Raw genomic sequence first — 20256 nt, 5'->3', positions numbered from 1 at the left:
TTCTTTTTTAATCTTCTGGTAAAATGTATAATATACAGTATAATAAGGATTTCTGTAGACTGTTGAGATTACGTTACCTCAAGTCAGTATTCTGCTACAAGATGATACTTCAACCTGTCCTAAACAGTCTGTATAGTTAAACAATGAAAGATGAAAGTTCATCTTAGAGGTCAGTTTAAAGTTTAACTGTTCTGTTTCATTATTTTAGAATCTTCAGGAGATGCAACGAACGAGAAAAAAAAGTAAAAAAGAAAGAAAGGAGAAATAGAAAAGAAAGCAAGCACCAGTGGGATCCATCCACCCAAAAAAGTCTGTTTTCTAAATAACTACTATGATTTAAAACTCTACAACTTTGAATTTCTTACAACCATTTGGTCCAATTAAATAAAATGTACATGTAAATACAATTTTTACAGATATGAAATCTGTTTTACCACATTCTAAACTCTGGCTACAATACTTTTACTAAAGTCTGTAAACACTGTTCATGACATTCTATTAAAATGTAAAACACACAATGCAAGAAAGAGTTAATTCACAAAACCACAGTTAGTATTAAAATAAAGAGGTGCTCCTGATGCACCAAACGTCTGGTACCAAAAGCAGTACCTTTTGACCCTGTTCAGAATTGGTTTTTCACAGCAGTGACTGATGGCCAAAGTGGTTTTGTCATTTTCTTTTGGAAGGCATGATGAATTGCGTGAACATTTTATGTAGATGTTACAAATGTTTTAACTGCTCTGAAAGTCCATAAAAAAGAATTTAGGCTTGATATCAAGTGTCACAGTCAGCACTTGTGTGAAGTCTCTCAAAAAACATACTCTAGAACCCTTAGCCCCTCTTAGCCCAGTACATGGACAGGCCAAATGACAGTTGGGCCATGCTAATGTCAACTCTAGTTTACTTTTGGATAGATTTTCTCATAAAAGAAGTTCTGAGCCAGCAGGTAAAGCTCGCCGTCTTTTTCCCTGACGCTGTGAGCGCGCACAAACTGAAACTGTTCCAGTGCAAACTCATAGAACTCGTTCTCCATCTTCCATATGTTGGACTGCTGCAGCTTTGAGATGGACTCTTTAGTGGGAGGTTTCTTCTCGCTCGTTTTCCTCAGGTGAGACTTCTTGCCTGCAGTTTAAGTCAAAGACAAAATAAAACGCAGGTCACTCAGGAGGTTGCACTGGTTTGTATAATAAAAAAAAAAAAAAATTAAATGCTGAATATCTGAATAAAAACTAAACTCATCAGGGGATTTTTAGAAACTAATCATTTGAATTGTGCTTCTATTATGGATTTTTGAAAACGACCCTTTCATGCAGTGTGTAACACAGCTCTAAGTGAAAGAAGACATCCTGCAAAGTTTTAAATCTGAAAGTGCACCGTGTATAAAGTTATTGTCTCTCAAAAGAAAGAGTCGACTCTGAATCACCGAAATGAGTCGTTTTTAAAATGAATCCCAAGCGTCATCATGAAACATTAGCATATTGCCCGCCCACTTGTCAGTCTTTTCAAGTTGGTCTGAAAGAAAAATGCAAATTCATTCTTTGCCACTAGGTGCCGCTTTTGGAGTGGTAAAATAATGGTTTCCCAGGTAACGGTTGCATACAAACCAGCACTGCTCTCACAAACACTGCTTTATCAGGCATTACAGGCATGATGAAATGAAAATGAGACCAATAGACCCCTTAAAAGTTTGTCCTCGGGTGGGCGGGGCTTAGCTGGAGGCAAAAAGAGGCGCGGACGCAATGTTGACAAGCGTAAGCTAGCACGTTTTAGGAGGGATTTATTAAACATGGATGCAGAAGAAGGTTCGGAACTGTCCGAATATGTACAGTCCCTGACTCTGCGGGACCGTGACAGCTTTTTTTTTTTTTTAATTAACTCTCGCGGATGGAAGCAGGCTACCTGACCCGTATGCCATACGGCCATAAGAATTACTTTTGGGTGGTTTGGGGAATTTTGTCAAGGCTTATTTTCTAATGTAACCTATCGCTGGGCTAACTATGATTAGCAATGTGTATTATTTTAAGAGACCATGCAAAGGATGGCACACACATCTATCGCTGTATGTTTGTTTAACATTTAAACTAGCTAGTGCGCTGAAGGTTGGCGACTTTTCACCTATAAAACAGAAACTTGCTGATTTACTAGATAAAACCAACACACCAGTTCATATGCATAGATTATTTAACCTGATATGAAGTGTGCACCGCAAACACAAGCATTATTTATGATCATCTCCGTCCAGTCTGTACGCCGTATTGCATTTAACCACAATTGTCTTCTTGATTTCTGTGAAGGAATGTCTGCCGGGATCCGGTAAAACTTTAGTTTTGAAACAAAAGTGCCGTTCCTTCTTTTCTGGCAGCCAAAAACACAACAAGAAGACATTTTAAAGTCAAAACCTCAAACTTTTAGCGCACCTGCTATGAGTTCTGCCTTATGTTTTGCCTCCAGCTAGAGCGGTGACGTCACAGTGAGTGACGTAGGCGATTAAGGGGTCTATAGGACCAATCACCGCAGATTAGCATCAAGCAAAGGAGGGGTTTGGAAAAATAAATCATTAAACAAATAATTTTGCAGGCATTGAGCAAGTAAGGTAAAAAATAAAATCAATAAATAAATAAATAAAATAAAAATTATAAAACAATGGAAGTGTTTTTTGACCTTGCATGCATGTAAACCTGTTGTGGGGACACCCAAAACCAAAATATTAACTTTTCATAACCCATAATAGGACTGCAGGTAAAATAAAAGAGTAACAAAAGCAGCATTCGTTGTGTAATGTGCTTTATATACAGTAGCTACAGTTCAAAAGTGTGGGGCCAGTAAGTTGTTGTTGTTTTAATGAATACTAGACATTTATAATGCTGTAAATGATTATAGATGTATTACAATGATTTCTGAAAGTTCATGTGACACTGAAGACTAAAAATGGCCACAATACTAACAGCTACAGCTAGCAGAATAAATAATGGCTGCTGAAAATGTAGCTTTGTCATCACAGAAATTAATCACATATTAAAAGATATTAAAACAGAAAATAGTTACTGTCTTAGAGAGTTCTCTTCTTTTCCTACAGGAAATATAATATATAATATATTGAAATATAATAACTGTGAATATACTTTCCTCTGACTGAAAGCATTTTAAGCATCTTTTCTCGTTGAGGAAAGCGATATATTACCATTCAAATGTACCATAAATGAATAAATAAATTATTTTATTCAACAAGGACAAATTAAATTGATTAAAAGTGTCAGTAAAGACATTTCAGTAAAGACATGTTACAAAATATTTTATTTCAAATAAATGCTGTTATTTTGAACATTTTGAAATATTCAAAGAATCTTGAAATGTTTGAGTTTGCTAATCAGTATCTTCAGGATCATTAGAAAATCACAGGTAGATTTGTTTGATTAGGGTTGGATCAGGAAAATGGATCTCGCGAACCAGATTCGAGGATCACTGGATTATAGTGAGAACCATTATTAATAATAATTGAGCACCAATGATAATTTATCATTACAGAGCAGAAGGTTAGGATATTAGAATGATTTCTGAAGGATCATGTGACACTGAAGTCTGGAGTAATGGCTACTGAAAATTCAGCTGTCATGACAGGAATAAATTACATTTAAAATAATATATTAAAATAGAAAACAGTTGTTTTTAATTGAAATAATATCTCAGCAAAAGTGTCAGCATTAGAAGTCGACCGATAAGGTTTTTTCTCTGGCTGATGCAGATATTTATTGTGTGGAGACTTGCTGAGATCGTGTTTAGTCTCGTTCTGTATCGTGTATCTTGTCAGTGTCTGTGCTTCCTTGGCCAGTTGATGTGGAGAAAATAAGAAAAGTGTGTCCAGCTGAAATGTAGTATTTTGGTAGACGGGTATAAAAAAAGCTTAGTTCACCGTGCCAGCGGTCGCGGCAGTCGTCACGTGAAGACCGAGTGTAAAGACCATCGACCGTGCGACTCCACCGGGCAGGGACACTGGCAAAGGATAAGTATAGCTTTTTATTTCTCTTCTTTCCTACTACTTGTTTCGCGTCTGTTTCAGATTTTATAACCATTTCTTACTATGTTGTTGTTTTTAGCATGTGTGTTATTTTTAGGATTACTGATAAACTACTGTCGTCTGATTTGTATTACTTGTTTAATAATTTTTTTTTTGTATTTTAGTTAAATTATGTCTGAATTTATTATGTCTGTATAGGTCCCTCCCCGGTTGTCTTTATTAAGTTTTAGTTTTATTTAATTTGAGTTATTTCAATACTTCAACAAACTAAATGGATATATACATTTTTTTAATAATAAGGATTATTATATAATAAGGATTATATATATATATATATATATATATATATATATATATATATATATATATATATATGTGTGTGTGTGTGTGTGTGTGTGTGTGTGTGTGTGGTTGTACATACACATATAGGTGGTGTTTTTTGTTTTGTTTTTTTGGTAGTGTTATGTTTTAATCACTATCATCATACTCGTATACCTTTGTATTTTTATATTTTTTTCATATAAATGTTAAGTTTTGAAATTTTGTTGTATGCATTTGTCCTTTTTATCTAATTTCTTTATTTTGAAAATGTGTATAGGTAGTATTTTTAAGTTTTAGCTTTTAGTTTGGGATCTAGTTTTAGTTATTTTATTACTACAAATGAGTGCTTCTGTTGTTCTCATTTGTAAGTCGCTTTGTATAAAAGCATCTGATAAATGACTAAATAAAATAAATAAATAATATTTAGAAATCAGGGCAGCCAGTGGCTAATATATGATGCTGATTTTTTTTTTAGAAGATATGTTTGCCTATTTTTCCTTTTTTTATTACATAAAAGTGAGTTTGAGTAAATTATTATTGCAGGGGACATGATGGTAATAGTAGTAGTAGTAGCCTAATTCATAGTAATAATACATGGCTCAATGCACCTTCTCAAAACAGTTCTGAAGCATGCTTTTTGTTTAGGCTATGTTTGTTAACAGACCACTAGTGTTTCCTACATAGACTGTATAAAAACAGACTTGCAAACGCAAATTGATTCTCTGCCAGCAGGAGGCGCTGTTGGGGTGTAGATATAGCCGCTTCCCTGGTAATGGATGTAATCAAATAAGCGCTGCGCTCATAAATGCTAGGAAAAAACGAAATGAAAATGACTTTTCTAAAGATGCTTGGTTCTTTACAATGATACACTCAAATAAAAACACCCCAAACACCCGCGCTACATTTTAGTTTTGAAACGTGCAGTGCTCAGTTTATTCAACCATAGTCTTTGATTCAACGAAGTAGAACTCTAGTTACAGTCAGTTTTCATATTGTGACAAACGGAGAATTTTCTAGTCATTCTTTTCCATGCAATTACAATGAGCTTCCAAGCTTCATAATGGATGCAAAATAACCATAAGTATATTTTAAAAGAAATCCATATGACTACTTCTGACTGAAACTGTACAATACCTTTGTGACAAACAGACCAAATCCAGTAGCTGCAACTGAATCATTTAGTCAGTGAGTTTAAGTTGAGAACATAAACAAAATATTCAAAAGGGTTTCCAAATGATTTCATTTCAACCAATTAATTGAAAAGATTTGGGCCCGGTTCCCCAAAACGTTCTTATCGCTAAGTAGTTCTTAACCTATTCCTTAACCTCTCTCTTAACCTTATGGCACGGTTCCCGACACGTTCGTACGCTAAGTATATCTTCTGTAAGTCACACTTTCGTAAGGTTGGTCTGGACCATTCGTAGCTCTCTCTTAGCGTTGTTTGAGCTCATGACGCTACTGTACAGCAGTCTTTAGAAACCAGCGCAGCGAAGTACAAGTCAAACTATGGTATGTTGACAATTTTGTGGCTCAACAATGATTTTCTGTTATTTTTTAAGACTCATAATAAATTATGTTCGCAATGGATACAGGTCTATTTATGAAGTTGACTTTATGTGGTTACAGAACTAATAAGGTGGTAATTAGCCTAGGCTTTTTCGTAATGTAATTAAAGCGAATTGGCAATCATTTTTTTCATAATTAAAATCTGGCAAACAATTTGACCTTCCCAGACCTGCGCTGACCAGGCTAACGCGGCGGAATTCTGCTTTAAGCCCTGAAGCCCAGCGCTACTTTTTTTTTTTTTTTTTTTGCTACAGAGAGATTCATCGAGGTCGTGGGAGAGGGCTACAGCCTAATCAAGACCTCTGTGTGGAAGTGCGTCCACACTGTCACCAACGCCCTTCTGCGCCATGCTGGGGATTGCATCCTGGTGGATGGCACTCATCCCTGTCGCCAATCCATCAGTGAATGATCAGGCGTAGGCTACTTATCGCGAAAGGGTTACGCGGCCATAAACATGCAGGTTATAGTGGACCATAGGGGTGTGATATCTGAACCGGGCCTTGATGAAGAATTATTCATCTATAAATCACACATTAAGGTAATTTTTTTTTAATGGGCTGTCATGAATGTTGGAACTTGACCTTTAGGCTGTTTATCACACAAACCTATTGTGTTCACCTTTTGTGTTATACATGGAATAAAGAAAGTTGGGTTTGGAAAGACGGAGATGAGTAGATGAAGTAAAGTAAATGTAGAGAGTAGAACTGTCTTCTTTTTTTAAACTATTCCTAAAAGAGGACGAGTACCTGTGCGGTATAGCTCAGTTGCTCCTCTAAAGAAACGTGGTAGGGCTGCCTCGAGCATCATGATAAAATCCTCCAGCTCCTCAGTCACTCCCACAAGCAGATACTCATTCACCAAATTATACTTGGCCTGCTCGAGAGCCCAGCTACTGCCAACATTCCTGCACAAACAGACACACAGGATCATTTCCAGCTCCTACATACAGCATTTTAGAGAACAAATCACTAAAGAGTAAATCAATCAATTTGTCTAATGCGAAAGAGCATTACATAAAAACTTGAGTAACAGGCTGCTCATATTACCCACCAGCACTCAGAGTAATGGCCGCAGAAGAACGGGATCTGTAACCAAAGCTTCTCAGGAGCACAATCAGACCCTCCTGATGACACACACTCATCAAATGTCTGAAACACATTCACACATACTGCACCTTAGCATGCACATGGGGAGAAAATTAATAATTCCTTTGAATAATAGTTCAAATAGAAAATACCTTTTTGTCCCCCTGCTTTCTCCGCCTGAGACCTGGCCGATAATCATCTCCAAATCGGAGAAAGTAGTAGTAAGACACCAACCTCTCGATAGGGTCTCGTACAATGTTGATGTAAACCGGCTTCCCCTCCACTCCAAACCTGTTTAGATAAACAGATTATATTATGATTATGTAAAACAAAAAGAAGAAAAAAAAATTCTGATTTCAGACTTCAAATCCACAAGAAAAATGTAAAGCGTTCCACTTTCAACCACTAGAGTGCAGCACTTAAACGTATCTTTTCACGTCACTAAATTAAGTAGCTGTCTGATGGATGTCCATTTATCAGGAGTAGACAACAACAAATGTGCAATCAGATAAGGACTTGTGTGCCTTAAGAACACATATAACCATTTTAACTACGATGAAGTGTAGTGCAACTGCTTCCAGTGATCGCAGTGAAGGTTTTGTCTCAATCCAGCAAAACTTACTTCGTGAAGTCCAGGTAGGAGACATGGCCATGGTAGAAACCTGGTTTCATTTCTCGCCAGGATGTCACATTCCTTACAAACCTCATCTGTAAGCACAAGATAACACATTTGATTTGTCCCTGTGCACAGTTTATAAACCTCTAAATGTATTTTACTGCATGTGTGATATGCCCCCATCATTCAAGCATCAGCGATATCCAAATCTCAAATAACAATATCACACTGACGCACTGCATCTGTCATGGGCTGCTAAACAAACCAGCCAAGAGACTACTTAATGCAAACACATTTCAGCAATGTTTTCTCCAAATATCCTCCCTGTAGTCCCACAGCTGTACGCTGCTGGGAGGGAAAGGTTGTATCATCTGCACCGTCGAAAGGCTTTGATGAAAGCTAGACTGGATATTACCTTGGGAAAATCACAGACAAATAACACCTTCCCTCGCCCTGCTCCGAGGCCTATTATTTCGTGGATGGCAATGACGTGAATGCAAATGTTAACATACACTCATGATGGCATACTGACAGAGCCACATACTGTGTTGAATAATGTTGACACATGTGAGGTCAAAATGATGCTGAAATGCTTTATTTGAAGGGATCAACATCCAATCTGCAAATAAAACTCAAGATTGATTTCTGTTAGCTGAAAACACGTCCCCCTATATAACAATGCTTGTGATGAACAGAGAATTGCTTTCTTTACTGCTGTCAACAAGATCTTTTTTTTCCTCTTGTTCTTCTTTTTATCTGTTGGTTCAGCGCTGCTTGTCACACAAAGGCACAGCAGCAGTGTGGATATTGACAGTAGGTTATGAATTATGGAGGTGGAGCCAGAGATGAGACGGCTTTGTTAGACAGAAACACAGGGCCACTACGCTAACATCACCTGGACTGTCAGAGTGAGAATTGGGCAAAAGACCAATCAGAATGTCATCAGTACAAACACTCTACACCTCTGCACTTGGTCTGAACTGCACAAGATGAGTGTGCTTGTAAAATGTGCCCAATAGCTGGCATGTTTATATATTGTATGTGGCTATTTAATTATAACGCTGTGTAAGCATTTTTGATCTAATGGCTGCTGAAAATTCAGCTTTGCAATCACAGGATTCACATATAGAACCCTTTAAATGAGGTTTTACATAGTTTAAAGTGCCCCATTCTAGATTTTTTAAAAATGATCTTTCATGCAGTGTGTAACACAGCTCTAAGTGAATGAAAACAAAGTTTTAAATCTGAAAGTGCACCATGTATAAAGTTATTGTCTCTCAAAAGAAAGAGCTGACTCTGAATCTTTGAAACGAGTCGTTTATAAAACGAATCCCAAGCCGTTTCATGTTAAACTGCAAGTTTAATCTTCTGGACGAGTCAAATTCACAAATGAATCATTGGGACATTCTAAAATGCTTAACGTGAAAGTACATGGCTTTATGCATTAAAACGGTGTTTTAAAAAGACCAAACTCCGTACACAAATGATTAATAAAGTGCTCTATTCACAGACAAGCAGATATGAGCCCAGAATACGAATGCAACACATTTAATTATGCGTTCATCATTTTACTCCCATGACCTGCTTGTCTGTAAATAGAATGCTTTATTAAAAATGTTTAAAAACACTTTTTTATGCATTACGCCACGTGAAGCGTTTTCCTTGTAGGCCAATGGTTTTCTATGGGAGGATAACACTTAACACGTAATTAAACATTTTGTTTTTATTCTGGACTCATCTGCTTTTCTGTGAATAGAATGCTTTATTATTAAAGTGTCTACTGAGTTTGGTCTTTTAAAAACACCGTTTTAATGCATTAAGCTACGTTAAGTGTAGAATGTCCCGAATCATTCCAGCTGTTTGAATATAATAGGCTTAATAGAGGTAACAAAATGGGTATCGGAGAAGATACCAATTAAATATATTAATTTAATATAAACAGATGATACTTTATAAAGTTTATCTCAATATTTGACCGCAGTGGCTGTGAGACATCTGCACTAAAATAAGAGCACGATGCACATTAAATCGTGTTCGTTACTATAGTAACAGATTACAGGTATGTCCTTTCAGAATCATCACTGGCCTGTAGAAATAAAAGTTTCTTCACTTTAAAATAATTAGGAGCAGCATATCTTCCTGAAATAAAGGGGAGGAAAATTCTATGCTTTGCAATGCAGTTAAGTTAATTCAAGTTTCATTCAGCACACAGCAGACACATTAGCCTATTGTGGTGTCATTTATCAACTGCATGACAGATAATTATATGTAACAATAATAGTTTTGTCATGCTATATAAATTAAATCAATACTGATGCATCCTTTTCATTTCCTTTCTCTGATGATATGAAAATATCAAATTTTCAAAAATGATTTAATTCATAATTCATTCTTCTATCCGAAGACCTGATTCTTCCACTGTGGATAATCAACCCAATTAATTTATTAAATGTAGTGGGTTGTTCGTCTGTTAGTCTAAAGATCAGTTCAATTTAGCAAAACAATCATTTGAGGGGCACGACAAGTTACAGGCTAAGATTTTTTTTTTTTTTTTTTTTTTTTTTTTTTTGTGCATTATAATGAAGGCTTTGTAAAACTGCACAGTGTTTTTTGCCTTTTAAACAAATTACTCCGTTCTACACCAACTACGAAACATTTCCAGCAGCACTGCGCTCACAAACACTGCTTTATCAGGCATTACAGGCATGATGAAATGAAAATTAGACCAATAGGACCAATCACCGCAGACTAGCATCACGCAAAGGAGGGGTTTGGAAAAATGAATCATTAAACAAATCGCTTATTATAAGACAATGAAAGTGTTTTTTGACCTTGCATGCATGTCAACCTGTTCTTGGGGACTCCCAAATCCAAAATATGAACCTTTCATTACCCATAATAGTGGCACTTTAAATGAAAATGGATTTGAAAAGAGACTCAGCTGAACCACAGAAGGACTGTGGCTTCTTTCAGGGTGTTCTGAGTTCATTTGAAGTGTTCGCATAAAGTTATATAAACCCTTGGACCAAGTGCTCAAACAAGCTAGGTGTGACAACCTCATTAATCATTGACAACTCATATGAGTGGACTTGCAAAACTTAAGAATTCTGTTCACATAATTGGACTAAAATGTTAAATAATCTCAAAATATTCACAGAAATGGCAAACATTTTGATGCAATGGCGCTTTTCCATTGCATGGTACTTTTTTTAGTACCACCTTGGGTGAGGTAACTAAACAAGCTGTACCAATACTAAAATGTGACGTGTAAACACTGCAGATCTCTGTTCGGTCAATTGATTTGTGGCACGAGACACCAAACCTGCTAGATATAAACAGTCAGCAACAGCCACTGCAGTATCATTTGCTGCTTTAAACGACCATTGCAGACAAATAAAAAAAAAAAGAAATGGCTGTAAAGTGGTCAGTAGATTAGGTGGTGGCTGCCACTAGTGGGCTCTTCACTGTAGGCACTAGAATTCCTCTAGTCTGGTCCTGTCTTCACAGTAATTGCACTCCGGTTTATTGCACCAGGTGCAGTCACTTGATTGTCATTAGCCTCCTTATAAATACCTGTCTTTCCCTGTTGTTTGTATGGACTCCTTACCCTTCGTGTCATCAGCCTTCTCGTCATCCGAGATTCCCCTTCGTCTTCTCGTCTTCCGAGATTCACCCTGATCTCTCGTCTTCCGAGTTCCTTTCCTGTTCCCTCCTTTGTTTATTTGTTTTGTTTATTTTTGGACTGTCTGTTTTGGCTTTTGACCTCTGCTTGTTTGACCACGAATTGGATTACCCTGTATTAATAAATACCAGCGATTGGATCTCTACTCTCTCCTGTGTCTCTCTGGTGCGCGAGTCGTCACAGTGGCACAACTATAATGATAAGTCTATAATCCCACCCACTTTCAAGCAGTACTAAACTGCAATGGGAAAGCAAACCGAGCCGAGTCGAGTCGTACCACGCAGTGGAAAAGCGCCATAAGCTGAATGTAATGTAATGGACATGTTACCTGATCCTGCAGGGACATGACCGGATTATTCTTGGTGGTGTTGATGTGGAGAACATGGAAACGGTTCTTTCCGCACAGGTCATATGCAATGTTGGTGAAGGAGGTGCTGGCAGTCTTGGGCACACGGTTATAGATGATGATCAGATCCTCAATCTCAGGCAATGCAGGAGAGTCCCGCAAGCCGTCCCGTGTCTGTCTCTGCTCCACCTCTCGCACCTCGTGTCTGGCCATGGTGCGCTCTGCAGGAGAGAGGAGATGATCATGTTTACATCTACAAACATGCATTTCTCTTTATAATTTTTTTTTTTAATTTAAAAATAATCTTAAATTATATAAATACTATTATAGACTTATATAATATACTACTGTAGAAATTCTACAGGTTTAGTGAAGTGAAGTGACATTCAGCCAAGTATGGTGACCCATACTCAGAATTTGTGCTCTGCATTTAACCCATCCGAAATGCACACACACAGAGCAGTGAACACACACACACACACACACACTGTGAGCACACACCCGGAGCAGTGGGCAGCCATTTATGCTGCGGCGCCCGGGGAGCAGTTGGGGGTTCGGTGCCTTGCTCAAGGGCACCTAAGTCGTGGTATTGAAGGTGGAGAGAGAACTGTACATGCACTCCCCCCACCCACAATTTTTGCCAGCCCGGGACTCAAACTCACATCCCTTCGATTGGGAGTCCGACTCTCTAACCATTAGGCCACAACTTCCCACAAAGGGACATTTTAACCAAAAATTGTCATCATCTAGTCACTCTCATGTCTGTCCAAACAAAGTGGAAAAGGGTGTTAAGTATCTCAAACATCTCATTATGCCATGTTATGCCTGACATTTAGAAATAAAGTTCATCTGACCTTAAATTGTAATAAATATGGCATTAGAGCTGCGTAATGCATTTTCTATTTTAAAATACTCCTATAATCATGATGATCAAAGTTAAATTGCAAGGAGAACTGTAGATTATGCAACAACAACAAAAAAGTAGCTGGTGGGAAATGTAGCTAAATAAAGTTTAAAGTTAGGGGCAGCTAAAGATATGTAAAGGTTCCCAACAGTCCCTTCAGCCACCTGTTGATTTAGGTAACAGAAAACAGCAGCAGGATGAAAAAGCCTGAATAATGGAGCGAGGGGAGAAAACAAAGCAAGCAGTTTCAGCAGCAGTGTGTGTTCTGCTTTATGTACACACACAGACACTCAACACTCAAACACAATAACTTCACGCCAGCAGTAAGTTGTCAAGAGAATTTTGCACCATAAAATCCCTCAGATTTCTGTTTCAATATACTGGCATGACAAATGATTGTACATTTATATTGGCAAAGAATTTTCAGCTCAGCTGCTAACAAAGAAAACGGTGCAAAGAAAGTGTAATGTAACATACACAAGTAGAGAAAAATATCCAAAAGACAAAACATGTATAGTAATTATAGGATAAATGTAGTAATTACCCTGTATTTTGAATAATATCAGAAAAAAATTCAACTGAGAACCACTACAAGAGAGAATAGCTTAAAATTTTCACTTTTGCGCTGGTATGCATTTTTTATTTTTTTATAGGTTTTATAGGTTTTTATAGGTTACAATCTAGGAGCTGCACATATGACATATTGATGGTGGAGACAATAAGGGACCACACAAGATAATCCAACGTGATCTCATGATAATACGTGTGTATTTTTACGTTAAATGTGGTTCTACCATACATACATTTCCTTACGTTTTCATGAACATAAAAACGTACAACTTTGACGTATTTATAGCAGTAAAACATACAAATACTTACGTGTTAGCAGCTAAAAAACGTAAATAATCTAACGTAAAGTGTGAATGTATATGAATTCCCATGTATTAATATTAAAATCGTGGCTTTAATGATTTAAATCTGTTGTATTTAATGGTCATATCAATACATGTTTTTATTGAATTTATTGAAAGCAGTTTACTCATCTACTGCAAACACCTTTCGGGGGATTACATAATGTTTTCTCCTATCCAATGACTGACAATACAACCATAGATACACAAAAGCACAGCATAAAACATCACATCCATTTTATTTGTTTGCTGTACTCCATATCTTTAGAATCCAGATAATCACAGAGACACTTACAAAGTTTAAATCACTGCAAGATGAAGAGTTATCTTTTTTTTTCAATCTAAAACCTGTATATAGAATATAGTATCCATTTCACAATCAGCTTCTCTCTCTCTCTCTCTCTCTCTCTCTCTCTCTCTCTCTCACACACTCACACACACACTCACACACACACACAAAACAAGTAATTAAATACAATTCATTTTCAGTTAACTGTATGGGCCAAACTTTCCACATGCCTAATAATAATTGAAGCATATTTTCCTTATACATATTCATAACTGAATTTCAAATTAAATATTTACAGTTTTGGTTTTATACAGTGCTTTTATGTTTGGCAGCTGTTTCCAATCTTCAAAATCTGTAAGGGAAGCACATTGCACCTCAAAGTGTGTCTTGACTGAACAACAGTGGGTCACCAATCAGATTCAATGTGAATCATTTAGACTTATCAATCTGTTCCTTTCTGACCAAACTGTGAACAATGTGCAGTCTGAGCTGGTCACACTCTACTGTCTAAAGGAAACACTCCTCACAAAATTTTCAGTGTCTACCAGATGCTTTTAAAAGACAACAATGTCTCATAAGGGGACCAACAATCAACAAAAGAAGATTTCCCTTGCGGTTCATGTGGAGCCAAGAGAGTTCAGGATGAAAACACCAAACAGTACATACAAAATCCTCTATACACAACAATAAAGCCAATAACGTATCTCTCTACAATGCAATTTTCAATTTGAATAAATTAATACCACACTATCATTACCATCTGATGCATCGCTGCACATTTTTTGTATGAAAGGAGAACAAAACAGAAAAGAAAACTGGATATTGTGCATTGTAGTAGATTTGCAATTTTCAACAATGATAAACAATAGACTTTCATTACACAAAGCCACTTAAATTTGACTTAAATAGGATAATCTCTTCTGAAGTGTAAACAAGCTAAATAACAGTGTGGAATTTTACGCTCTGTGCCCTAATAATAGAAATGCACAGTGATCCTGAAAACAAAAGCCAAGCTAAAATATAATGAAATCTCACCCAAGTCACCACGCTGTATCATATGCTCATTTTTCCACACAGCAATTACACAAAACTCAGTTTGCTAATACACTCATCAGTCTTCAACAGAGCACACCTACCAGTGCATAAAATTAGCCACTTAAAATATTGATCAAGTCTTAACAAGCTTCTATGCATCAGCTGTGCTACTCTTACTCGAACAACACTCAGCCTGACATCTCATCTACATCACATCTACTCAGTCTGACAGCCCATCTAACTAGGACACTATCCCAAATCAACATAGCTGTCTACACCATGACTGCTCCCCTAACACATATCCTCACCTGCAACAACAATACATTTTTTGAATGCTTGTTTAGTTTTTTTATTTCTGAGAATCATACCACAGCCCTGCCCACATTGAAAGCAGCCAACAAAATGTTAAATAAAAATACATGTAATATTATAAAAATGTGTATGTATGAAGTAAGTAAATGCAAATAAGTTATGTACACTGCCATTCAAAAGTCAGTAAGATTTTTTTTTAAAAGAATGAATACTATTAATCAGCAAGAATGCATTACTTTGATTAAAAAAAATACATTAAAAGACAAAAAGATTTCCATGTTACATAAATGCTGTTCTTCTGAACTTTCTATTCATCAAAGACTCCTGGAAAACAAAAGTTTTTTTTCACAATAATTCACAATATTAAGGTTTAAAATGTTAACTGTTTAAAATAATATATAAATGTATATTAAACATTAAACATGAGCAAAAAAGAAAAGAAAAGAAAAAAACCTTTGGATGCCACATCATTACAGACACATAAAAATACTAAAATGTGTTTTACAATGTGCAGTGCATTGTTGGTAAGAGAAAACACTTGTCCGCAGACTTTTGATTAATTACGATATACATATAAACTATAGAAATTGGTGACTTTTCCATGAAAAAATAAACAATATCCAAAAATTTTTGCAATATTTTAAAAGTTTCCTAGAGTGCAATTCTGCAATTAAGTACTGATTAATATTAATTAACAGCATGTTTTATAATATTACTAAGTTGTCCTCGATCGTGGCAACTATCAACTGCAAGAAAATAGTTTAGAATGATAATAAAAGTAAGTATGATAAGAAACTAGAAATGTAAATGGTTAGTTTTGTCGTGCCATTTCAATCTCAGCATAGAGTGCAGCCATAAAGTAGTGAAAACGGCATCATAGATAAGGGTTAGGAGTGTAATAGGGAAGAAGTGATGACGCCTGAAACCTGAGCTGTGGTGTTTGTCCTCTGCTGGCACTAACAGAAGGCTGAAACTGCTCTTAATGGAGAGCAATGGAGATGGCTCAGTTGTGTCATTGCACATAATGTCCATTACAGCCCCACAGCCTTCCAACTCCATCCAGCTTCTTTACATAATCACAGCAAGGATGCATTTCTCACACTCATGCATCTTATGTTAAATCCATCTAAAGCTCAACTATTCTTCCGAGAACAGCAAAAAGGGAGAGGCCAGCAGGCACGGTTGCATTACTCACCTTAATTAGCAAACCAACCTGCTCTTTCCTGACAAGCAAACGACTTTCCAGATGATTAAGCCTTTGATGATGTTAAGAGGAGGATGCATAATTAGTGAAGCTGTTTGAGGGGTTTTTGATTTTGTAATGAAAGCAAGGTCTGTTGGGAGATCATTAACATCTACGCAGAATCTCATATTCTCTCTGGTTTCTGTTCTGAACAGTAGAGGGCAGCATCAAGCCACCAGGTAGCCAAACTGGCGAGGGCTTCGGGAGGGCTTTACCTCATGTGGAGGCTCAGCAGGTTTCCTGGAGGTGTTTCATCCACAAATTAAATGCGACACAAAACTGATCGACCATCAGAATTGATCAACTGCTGTCCTCATCTCTATATCAGTACATCATTTGATGGGTAGACAGAAACAAACTGGACTTTTTGTATAACATTACGTACTACTGAATACAGTAACTGTATAAAAAATAAAACTATATCAATGTAAATATTTTTTATATTAAATATATATTTGAATAAAATACATACTTTTAAGAAAAATAGGTCTAAAACATCACTCACTCTTAGGTTGTTACAAACCTATAGGAATTTGTATTATTTATTAATTACATTTTCCATAGAACACCACTTTTTTTTCATATAAGCTTCATATACATTTTTTTCAGCCAAGTTTAAATATGCAGATATGCTAAATAGATATGGCAAGCCTTACAGTAAATAGATGACTTAAATTTGGGTTTTTTCACACAAAGAAATTGTGTGGCTTGAGAATATATATTCAGTTATGTAGAAAAGAAAATGTATCTTCAAAAGTTTCCCCTATTGTAGTCAAAGAAAAGACTTGATAGATGGTGCGTATGTCTTTTATAGGGTTTTAATGAACAGATGAGCATTGATGGGATTAAAATCTAAACTGTTTGGATGGCTTTATGGTTACTTTATTTACGAGTTCATATCCAGCAGGTGGCGCTTATCTGGAATGAACTGGTAGTCGGAGATTCAATGTTTTGTGGGTATTCTGTATTTACATCTAAAGGTTTTGAAATACATCAGATACATATTTTGCATCATCTAATCTTCAAGGAATTAAATAAATGTTACATTTTAAGAAAGGGGTCAGAGCGCTCATGCTCGGAGGAGGACAGGAAGAGGGATATGTCAACGTAATATTTTGATATCTACGCTTTCTCCAATACCTGTATGCCGTTCCCTCAAATAATGGCTGAAGTTCCTTTCCATCACTCCCCCAGCTATGCCCTATTCTTGTACCTTTATTTATCATCATAATCCAGTGCCTTTCCTCTGAAGAAAAAGCTCAAGAGAAGTCATAAGCTAGTAAAAAAGTGTAGTTGAAACGCTGCGACTATCAAAGTTTAGCCGCTGGAATTGAAGCCTTTGTTGTTGCTCTCATGAGGCAGTACTGAACTTCAGCGCTGAAGTACACCTCACTACCACAAGCAGCAGGAAGAGCACTCTTGTGTGCTTGGAATAAGAGGTATGTGATCAGCATCTCTGAGCGATGACAGCAGTCTTTAAATGTGTATAAGCACGTCTGCACAGCTTAGGCAAAACTCTCTGACTCTCTGTCAGTTTTGAAGCTCATTCAAACATGACAAAAGACAGTTTCCTGCTTGAAATTGGAAAACAAACCTATATTAAGTTATTTTACTGTGATTAAATCAGCTCTTTTCAGATCTCAACCTAATATACGATTGAGAAATATGGAGGACTAAATGGACACTACAGTCCAAATTTTAAATATTGGAGAAAGTTGTTTCTCCCACTCCCCCCTGCTCAGACTCGAAGCTTATATGGTATACAAACAGGCAGAATTGACTTGGAAGGGCACGAGCCTTATACTGTAAGTTGATTTGATTTATCTGCATTATAATATGCCTCTGCTCATAGAGCTTTTCAGACAGATGCCGAAAATATTTAGGTCGGGTAGAATATGCCATCTCTGAACCAGTTTGTTTGTTGAATACTATTGAGTTAATTTGCAGTGGGCGGAATCACACAGACCAAAAAAACAACAACAGACATTCCGACACAGAAAGCACATTTTAAAGTAGAATTGTTTTTTGGTGAAACTAGTAACTTTGGCAAACATATTATAGTATTTATATGCTTTAGTACAGTCAAAAAATAACAAACAGCGCCTTTTAAAATAAAATGAAGGAATCAATTAATTTATTATCATAATCCCTCATAACGCATTTGGGTCAATTTCAACCAAGAGGAGAACCATAGAAATGTAAAACTTAAAACCAAAACTTTTTAACATTTAAACATTAAAACTGCTTCAAGACCCTCAAAACTATTTAATACTTCTTTACAATTATTTTTGAAGAGATATTACCATTTAAAACAATGTTACATGTTTCGTGTTCAGGTGATTTTGGAGCCAGGTATGTATGGAGTACCATAAGGTGTCAGAATTTTTTTTTTGTAAAATGATCTGTTAAGTGATATTAGTGTTAAATAAATAAAATAAATAAATAAATAAATAAAATAATTTCTGTAAAATATGTTAAAGCCTTTCCCCTATCGCACACACTTTTGGGACAGAATTTTGTTTTGTTGATGCTGCATTTTAAATCAATATATGTTTACATTAAAAATATATGTTTACATTTTAAAATTAATACAAAAATAATAATAAATTATTGATTCCTTTTTATTTTTTAGGTGGCACTGCTTGTCTGCCATAAGGAGAAAATGTGACAAGTATGTTAATACAGTGTTTTCAACAAAGACTTAAAAAATAAATTAATAGTTCAGCAGATTGTATTTGCTCACTATTGATGATTAAAGATAAGAATAAATGTGACTAATTTATGCAGCATGCTCCATTTTGCTCCTGAACAACACTCCTCAAGCAGAAATTGTGCATTGCAAACGGTTCAAAATATATTCTCTTCATATTTACCTCCAATACTTTCAGATTCTTGCATGACCCTTGCAATTTTTTTTTGCAGACCCTGGAAATGAAAGAATGACTCAGACTATGTGCTGGTAGTTTGCATTCTGACGCCTGTGGGACAGAAAGTAGGAGGTATAAAATACATTTTGAAGGTGCATTTCTCTGATTGACTGGAAATGTAGATGAAACCTCATAAACATGAAGGGGACGGTTCTTGAAGGTTGCTACAGAAACTGTACCAGCAACATCTATTGATTTAGCTTGAGATGAGCAACGAATGATGCAAATTCAAACAGGATTCCGGAAACCCTGCAGTGGCGCCCACCAATGTACACTTAGACTTACAGTACGCTTCTACCGAAATGTGTCACAGCTATCTAACTACCTCAGAACCTGAAGAAACAGAGCCTTTACAGGAAGTCATCAGAGTCAAATAGAACAAGAAACATATGTCGCAGGTCAAACCTTCACAAGCAAATTTTTTTACCTTTTAACCAACCAAACAACAGGATGCCAGCTGGTAATATCTCAGTGGTAATCAAGCTGATGTAATTCAAGGCAGGCAGGAGTGTCAACATTATCGGAACAGAAAAAAAGCTGAGATTAATGGCTGATATATATGATGCTAAGGGATGGGGGGGGGGGGGGGGGGGTGAGATGGATTGATCCCAATAACCTCTGCTGATTTAATTAGATACAAGCATATGTATCACCCATCTGTCATAGAGGAGGAGCATGGCGGCCAGGAGCAGGGAGGCAGTAAATTATCTCATCACACCTGGCTCAGTAAACACCCACCTGTCTCACGGGACAATTTCATTGACAGGTGGCTCACCCCCTCCTTATTAAACTTCCAAATTTATTGTACAACACTTCACCGTCTCAGCTCTAACACACAGTCGTCCTTTCTCTTTCTTGCTTTCTTTGTGTTTCCCTACCTCTAACAGCTTTTTAGTTGATGTTGAAAAATATGGACGAAAATGGCAATTAGTAGGTTTTTATTTAAGCAGTCAGCATTTTTCAGCTGGCCTTAAACAATGTGATTATCCTGTCATAATGACAAA

The 20256-nt window shown here is 36.5% G+C and overlaps 1 protein-coding gene across 1 annotated transcript in view; it reads right to left on the bottom strand.

The window, feature by feature from the left end:
* Nucleotides 1–853: 853 nt before the first annotated feature.
* Nucleotides 854–20256, bottom strand: part of LOC132151916 (heparan sulfate 2-O-sulfotransferase 1-like) — an 84286-nt gene continuing 64883 nt past the window's right edge. The window contains exons 2-7 of the mRNA XM_059560462.1: nucleotides 11614–11852; nucleotides 7610–7695; nucleotides 7140–7278; nucleotides 6953–7050; nucleotides 6649–6806; nucleotides 854–1122 (exon numbers count right to left, since the gene is read on the bottom strand). Coding sequence (XP_059416445.1) covers nucleotides 896–1122; nucleotides 6649–6806; nucleotides 6953–7050; nucleotides 7140–7278; nucleotides 7610–7695; nucleotides 11614–11852 — 947 coding nt within the window. The 3' untranslated portion in view covers nucleotides 854–895. The remainder of the gene's footprint in view (nucleotides 1123–6648; nucleotides 6807–6952; nucleotides 7051–7139; nucleotides 7279–7609; nucleotides 7696–11613; nucleotides 11853–20256) is intronic.

This window comes from Carassius carassius, chromosome 10 (assembly GCF_963082965.1).
Source record: "Carassius carassius chromosome 10, fCarCar2.1, whole genome shotgun sequence".
Taxonomy (NCBI): Eukaryota; Metazoa; Chordata; class Actinopteri; order Cypriniformes; family Cyprinidae; genus Carassius; species Carassius carassius.
The sequence above is the reverse complement of the archived record's forward strand: the minus strand, read 5'-3'. Positions and strand labels throughout refer to the sequence as shown.